This window comes from Rhinopithecus roxellana, chromosome 12 (genome assembly GCF_007565055.1).
Source record: "Rhinopithecus roxellana isolate Shanxi Qingling chromosome 12, ASM756505v1, whole genome shotgun sequence".
NCBI lineage: Eukaryota > Metazoa > Chordata > Mammalia > Primates > Cercopithecidae > Rhinopithecus > Rhinopithecus roxellana.
In genome coordinates, this window is record NC_044560.1 from 111,854,523 (window position 1) to 111,862,558 (window position 8,036).

Consider the following 8,036-nt stretch of genomic DNA (forward strand, 5'->3'; position numbering starts at 1 on the left):
GATTCTCCCCTCTCCTGCCCCTGCCACTCACTGGGCAGCCCCCTCAGACCCTGGGCACTGCTCTTAGCTCCTCTGCCACCCTCAGAAAAGCACAAGAGCTGCCTGCTGCTATGAGAACCTCCTTGTTCTCCAGAGCAGCCTGTCACCCTGACCCCTTTCCAGAGCCCAATCCATCGTGTGTGGGTGGATGGGGATGAAGGTGAGATAGAGAGCTGAGCTTTAGTGCGCACACCCTTAGGAAGGCTAGATGTCTATTCTGTCCTCAAGCCCCATCGGGCCCCAGCTCGCCACTCCAAATCCCTCCTGGCATGAGCGAGGAAGTGCCCTGAGGATGACACGCCAGCTATACCCTCCTGCCCCGGAGGACCTAGCTTTCAGCACAGGCCACCTGGCCACCAGTTCCACAGCCCTGCTATAGTCCACTACTCTTCCTTTCTTCTGTGAGGTCCTCCTTGTGCCCCTCCCCTCCCTTCTGCTCCTTCAGCTCCAATGCTGCCCTCCTGCTGCCACTGGCCCCAGAGCCCACACAGCCTCCTCAGCACCCCGTGAAAGTTGGCTTGGAACCTGGAGGAGTAGACAAGGGGGTTGACATAGGAGTTCAGGGTGCTGAGAAGCATCACGTAGGTCCTCCACACCGTGCTTTCACCCTGGACAAAGCCCAAGACATGGGACACGTGCAAAGGCCCAAAGCAGACAAGAAAGTTGAGCAGTGCGGCTGCCACCAACCCCGCCACCCTTCTCTGCCAGCGGTGGCTGCCCCACCTGCCGAGGATCCACACCAGGCGGCTATAGCAGCAGTTTGTGATGATCAAGGGGAGCACAAAGAGGGCCACAACCATCTCCAGCCACACAGGCAGGAGGATGACCAGCTGGTCCTCCTGGAACTCCATGTAGCAGGTCTCAATGGTATTCTGCCTATGGGAGGAGTTCCTTGAGAATTCCATGATGTAGACCACGCTGCAGTGAGCAGAAGACAGCAGCCAGCAGGCCACACTCACCAGACCCGCCTGTCCCAGCCTCGGCCGGGTCTTGTACCATAGCGGGTGGGCCACGCTCAGGAAGCGCTCAATGCTCATGGCTGTCAGGAAGAGGGCAGGGAGATAGACAGCAGTGAAGAAGATGAATCCGGAGAGAGGGCAGAGGATGAAAGGCAGGGGCCAGCGCATGCCACTGGCCGCCTCCACTATGCGAAAGGGAGGAACAGGTCGGAGGCGGTCAGGTTGAGCAGGAGCACGTCCACGGCCACTGGGTGGCACTGCAGCTTGCCCACGAAGACCACCAGGGCCAGCAGGTTGAGGGGGATCCCCACCAGGAAGGTGAGACGGTACACAGAAAAGGCGAGCCAGTGATTGCCAGAGAAGTAGGACTTGTCGGGGCCTGCACCCATGGTGGTGGCCACCGGTGAGAGAGAGAGAGACATGGAGTTGGTAGCGGGGGGCCTTCCTGCCCCTGGCCAGCAGCATCTCACCCAAAAGGGCACGTGGTCACTACACCCACCCTTCTTGTCTCTGAGTGTCTTGAGGCGAGGTCAGCCTGCCTGTCTTCCTGAACATGTCCTGTCCCCTGTCTCTTCCCCAGCAGAGAAGCACCAAGATGCTCCTCCACCCAGCCCCTCGGACCCAGGCTCACCTGCTTCTTTGAGACCCAAATGCTCCACCGCACAGCACCTTGCTGTCTCTCCAGACCTAGAGCGGTTGGCTATTTATCCGGCATAACTGATAAAGACCTGGCAGTGCCCATGATATCACTCACTGTTGAGCAGTGGCACAAAGATGCCTTGAGCTCCATTGCTAGGGCTGGTCAGTATGCAAAAACGGGAACAAATTTCATGACTGCGTGCCTCCCTCCTCATGCAGCCTCAGCTGGGATGCTCTGAACAGGCCTCAGCTGACGTCTTCTTCCCCTCCCCTTTCCTCCACTTGAATTCTGTCTGCTTCTCTAGAATGGCACTTATCTAGTTTGCCTTGTAAGGGCACAAAGCATGAGGCAGTGACAGACTGGACTCCGTGAGGTCTGTTCCTTCCTGACTTTGTGATTTGGGGGAAGTGATGTGTCTCTGCTTTCTCCCCTACAAAGCAGGGATCGTCATAGTACCCGTATCATATTTCAAAGCATGAACACATGCAGATTAAAACATATATACAGGTAGATTAAAATGTTAATAATATAGGTCAATTGCTTTTTGGAAATATTTATTTTAGATTCAGGAGCACATGTGCAGGTTTGTTATCCGGGCTTATTGCATAATACTGAGGTTTGGGCTTCTATTGAACCCATTATCAAAATTGTGAACTTGGTACCCAACAGGTAGTTTTCCCACCCTTGTCCTCCACCCTCCCTACCCCGCTTTGGAGTCCCCATTGTCTGTGGTTTCCATCTTTAATGTTTGTGTGTATCCATTGTTTACCTCCCACTTAAAAGTGAGAACCCAGCGTTTGATTTTCTGTTTCTGTGTTAATTCACTTAGGATCATTCACTTAGGCCTCCAGCTGCATTTATGTTGCAGCAAAGGACATGATTTCATTCTTTTTCATAGCTGCATAGTATTTCATGCTGTATACATACCATTTTTTCTTTATCCAGTCTGCCATTGATGGGCACCTAAATTGGTTCCATCACTTTGCTATTGTGAATAGTGCTGTGACAAACATATGCACGCAGGTGTCTTTTTGGTAGAATGATTTCATTTTGTGAAAAATGACATGGATAATTTGGTAGGAATTGGGTGGAATCTGCAGATTGCTTTGAGCAGTATGGACATTTTAATGATATTGATTCTTCTGATCCATGAACATGGAATGTTTTTCATTTGTTTGTGTTTTTTGGTTCTCCTTGTAGAGATCTTTCACTTTCACTTCCTTGGTTAGAGGTATTCCTAGGTATTTTATTTTTTGTGTGTGGCTATTGTAATTGGGATTGTGTTCTTTATTTGGGTCTCAGCTTGACAATTGTTGGCATATGGTGATGCTACTGATTTTTATACTCTGATTTTGTATCCTGAAACTGCCAGTCTCATTTATCAGGTCTAGGAGTATTTTGGAGGAATCTGTAGGGTTTTCTAGGTATAGAATCATGTCATCAGTGAACAGAGATAATCTGACTTTCTTTTCCTATTTGGATACCTTTTATTCCTTTCTTTTGCCTGATTGCTCTGGCTAGGACTTCCACTACTATGTTTAATAGGAGTAGTGAGAGTAGACATCCTTGTCTTGTTCCATTTCTTAGGGAGAATGCTTCCAATGTTTGCACATTCAGTATGATGTTGGCTGTGAGTTTGTCCTGGATGGCTCTTATTATTTTGAGGTATGTTCCCTCAATGCCTAGTTTTTTGAGGGTTTTTATCATGAAGGATGTTGGATTTTATTATACTTTTTTTCTTCATCTATTGAGATGATCATATAATTTTTGTTTTTAATTTTGTTTATGTGGTGAGTCACATTTATTGATTTGCATATATTGAACCATCTTTGCATTCCAGGAATAAAACCCACTTGATCATGCTGAATTATGATTTTGTCGTGCTGCTGCATTTGGTTTGCTAGTATGTTGTTGAGGATTTTTGGATCTATGTTCATCGGGCTATTGGCCTATAGTTTTCTTTTTTCACTGTGTCCTGACAGATTCCAATATCAGAATGAGACTGTTTTTGTAGAATGAGTTAGGGAGGAATCTCTTCTCCTCAATTTTTTTGGTATAGTTTCAGTAGGATTTGTACTATCTCTTCTTTGCAGGTCTGGTAGAGTTTGGCTGTGAATCTGTCTGGTCAAGGGCTTTTTAAAATTTGTAGATATTTTATTACTCATTCAATTTTGTAACTCAATATTGGTCTGTTCAGGGTTTCAATTTCTTTCTGGTTCAATCTTGGTTGTGTGTTTCCAGGAATTTATTTGTTTCCTCTAGATTTTCTGGTTCATGTGAATATAGATGTTCATCGCAGTCTCTAAGGATCTTTTGTGTTTCTGTGGAATTAGTTGTAATGTTGCCTGTGTTATTTCTGATTTGCTTTTTTTGGAGGTTTTTTTTTCCTTTGTTAATCCAGCTTGCAGCCTATAAATCTTGTTTATTCTTTCAAATAACCAATTTTTCATTTCATTGATCCTTTGAATGGCTTATTGGTCACAATTTCATTTAGCTCTACTCTGATTTTAGTTATTTCTTTTCTTCTACTAGCTTTGGATTTAGTTTGCTCTTGTTTTTCTAGTTCCTTTAGGTGTAATGTTAGATTATTAATTTGAGAGCTTTCTAACTTCTTGATGTAGGCATTTAGTGATATAAACTTTCCTCTTAAAACTGCTTTTGCTGTATCCCAGAGGTTTTGTATGTTGTGCCTCTATTTTCAGTTGTTTCAAAGCATTTTTTGACTTCTGCCTTAATTATTTGACTTCTTCCTTAATGACTTACCCCAAAGTCATTCAGGAAATAGTTGTTTAGTTTCCATGTATTTGTGTGATTTTGAGAATTCCTTTTGGTATTGATTTCTATTTTTATTCCACTGTGGTCTGAGAAGATGGTTGGTATGATTTTCATTTCTTTAAATTTACAGAGATTTGCTTTGTGACTAAGCATTGGGTCACTCTTAGAGTATGTTCTGTGTGCAGATGAGAAGAACGTATATTTTGTGGTTGTTGGGTGGAGTATTCTGTAGATGTCTATTAGGTCCATTTGATCACGTGTCCAATTTAAGTCCAGAATTTCTTTGTTAGTTTTTTGCCTCAATGATCTGTCTAATGCTGTCAATGGCTGCTGAAGTGTAGCTGTCCATCTCTTTTCTTAGGTATAGTAGTAATTGTTTTATAAATCTAGGTACTCCAGTGTTGGGTGCTTATATATACAGGATGTTAAATCTTCTTGTTTAATTGAACCCTTTATCATTAGGAAGTGCCCTTATTTGTGCTTTTTTACTATTGTTGGTTTAAAGTCTGTTTTATCTCATACAACAATAGCAACCCTTTGTTTTCCATTTGCATGAAAGACCTTTCTCCATCCTTTTGAGGGTTTGGGTGTCGTTATATGTGAGATGGGTCTCTTTTAGACAGCAGAAGGTAGGGTCTCATTTTTTTTAATCCAGTTGTCCATGCTATGTCTCTTAAGTGGAGTGTTTAGGCCATTTACATTCAAGGTTAATATGTGAGGTTTTGTTCCGGTTGTGATTTATCATAGTGTTGTTAGTTACTTTGTAGTCTTGATTGTGTAGTTGCTTTATAGGGTCTGTGGGCTTTGTACTTACGTTTACTTTTGTGGTAGCGAGTATCATTCTTTTGTTTTCACGTTTAGAGCTGCTCTGAGCATTCTTATAGGACCAGTCTGGTGGTGATGAATTCTCTTAGCATTTGATTGTCAGGGAAAAGAGTTTATTTCTCCTTTGTGATGCTTACTTTGGTAGGATATGAAATTCTCGGCTGGCATTTTTTCTTTAAGAAGCCTAGAAGGCTGGGAGCAGTGGCTTATGCCTGTAATCCCAGCACTTTGGGAGGCTGAGGCAGGTGGATCACAAGGTCAGGAATTTGAGACCAGCCTGGCCAATATGGTGAAATCCTGTCCCTACTAAAAATACAAAAAAAAATTAGCTGGACATGGTGGTGCATGCCTGTAATCCCAGCTACTTGGGAGGCTGAAGCAGGAGAATTGCTTGAACCCAGAGGCAGAGGTTGCATTGAGCCGAGATCACGCCGCTGTACTCCAGCCTGGGTGACAGAGCAAGACTCCATCAAAAAAATGAAGCCTAAAAATGGCACCCAATCTCTTCTGAATTGTAAGACTTCTGCTGAGAAGTCCACTGTTATTCTCAGTGGACTCCCTTTATAGGTAATTTGGCTCTTTTCTCTAGCTTCCTTAAAGATATTTTTCTTCCATGTAGTCTCATGACTATGTGCCTTGGGGATGGTCATTTTGTATAGTCCCTCTCAGGCATTCCCTGAATTTCTTATATCTGCATGTTGACCTCTTTAGCAAGATTGGGGACATTTTCCTGAATTATACCTTAAGATGCATTTTCCAAGTTGCTTATTTTTTCTTCTTCTCTGTCAGGAATGCCAATAAGTCATTCCAGGGCTGGCGGAAGGATGGGGAGGAGGAAGGTAAGGGACGGGAGCAACCTCCGCTGGCCAGCACTGGAGGACCCAGGCAGTGGCCTCAACTCCAAGGACTCTTCCCAGTGTGCGTGGCTAGAAATATTGGGTGTCCCTCCTGAGGCACAGGGGATTCGGCCCCAGCCGGCTACACAGCTTCCTTCCCTCAACCCCGGGAATCCCGTCGTCTGTTCAGCTCCCCAGTGGGGTCACTTGGGCCTCCCAGGAGGACCTAAGGAAGATTTCTAACCTCTCTGGACGCTCTGTCAGGTGTGCCCACACCTGCCGGTGAGAAGCCAGCTCTGCTCTATGATTCTGTCTGTGTCTCTCACTGTGCCCATGTCTCTGTCTGTCTCTGTTTCCTCCCGCAGAATGACAACACAACCTCTCCACATCTGTTTTCTCAGGCATGTGTGGGTCACCTGACCACTCTGCCCCTTCCGAGTTCCAGGTCCCCCATCATCAGCCTCTCTCTGTGTGGCCTGGCAGCTCCAGTTACCAGGCTTCAGCGGGGACAACAAGAGGGTCTCAGGCTATCACCACCTCCCTCCAAAGATGCCATCTCCCTCCCTCTCCCATTCTCTGACAGCCCCTTTCCCTTGGCTTCTGAGATGTGTGGAAAATGCTCACCCCCACTCCCACGATCGCTCACACCCTGATGGCTTTTCATCTTCACCTCCCCTGGGCTTTTGCTTATACAGACTGGTCTGAGCTGGGCAACGGCTGGGGACAGCAAAGCCCATGAAGCTGCCTCTGATTCCCTCTTATAAACCCTGGGAGAGGAGTGAGACTCCAGCTCTTCATGGCTCTCTTTTAACTGTGGAGTTTTCAGCTTTTCTCTTCTCTGCCTTGGGGTGGCAGTGCCCATTCTGAAGTTGCAGGATTCCACAGCAGCTTTGTCCCCTTTCTGAGCCACGAAGACCCCTACTTGCATCAACTTCTTTGCAGCCACCAGGGCTGAGTGCCCCGGGGATGGACAGGTGAGCCATGGGACAGAAAGACAGCTCATGGCTTCAACTCTCCACAGAGTCCCTCTCCTCCCGCCTGAAATCCAGTTCTCCACACACAGCCCGTCCTCATTCTTCCAGCACGCTTAACCCCAGGGAGGAAGCAGATATTTAAAGACCGTGGTGTTGAACTCCCCAATGTTCTGAGCCCAGCTGTCTGCATGCAATAGGTGTTCAACAAATGCTTCTGAAATACTGCCGACAGCATGCAAACGGGCTGGCGAGTCTCAGGTTGGGGAGGAGGTCCTGACCAGCTATTTCTCATGGGCCACCACTCGGGAAACATGAAAACTTCCTGAATGGCCACACTTTGATGAATACAGCTCTGAGGAACATCTTTCTGACTCTGCAGAAACCTGAAGTTCATTGTGCTGACTAATTACCTTTTTAATTTTTTCCAAGAGGACTTTTTTACTGGGAAAAGGTTGAATCCACACAAATAGCCAATATGCTTTGCATTTAGTTCTGTTTCTTATCATGGCCTGTTTACATTTGTCCTGCTCAGATGGCCTCATCTGACTTGGGACATTTGACTGGGTTAGGTAACCACAGGTGACACAAAGCTGGAGACAAGCAGAGTGGCTTAGGGGCATGGGTGTCAGAGCCCACTGACGCCAGCTTCTGGTCCCACTTCAATCACCCACCAGCTATAGGATCTCAGGTAGGAGATGTCACTTCTCTGGGTCACTCCCTCATCTGAAACTGGGGATAATGTTGGTACCTACCACAGGGCTATTGAGAGACAGAAGGAGATGATGTGTCAGGCTAAGGCCTTTAGACAGGGCAGCTGTTATTTTCATCCCTGCAAGCCAGATCCTCTCCCAGCATCCAGGCATCCGGTGTTTGGCCCTTTTCCTCCGGAGTCTGGTGTTTTCTCCTTCCATCCACCAGTCCCACCCGGCCCAAGCACACCACCAGAACAAAACCGGAGAAGAAGGAAACACTATTCTCTTTTGCTTGC

At 46.4% G+C, this 8,036-nt stretch overlaps 1 protein-coding gene across 1 annotated transcript; it reads right to left on the minus strand.

Annotated features, from left to right (window-relative positions):
- Positions 1-367: 367 nt before the first annotated feature.
- LOC104667105 (G-protein coupled receptor 42) lies at positions 368-1,387 on the minus strand. Its single transcript, XM_010369309.2, is given in 3 exon segments — positions 368-490; positions 492-1,198; positions 1,201-1,387. Coding segments are annotated over 3 exon segments (1,017 nt in total).
- Between the last annotated feature and the right edge of the window lie 6,649 nt (positions 1,388-8,036).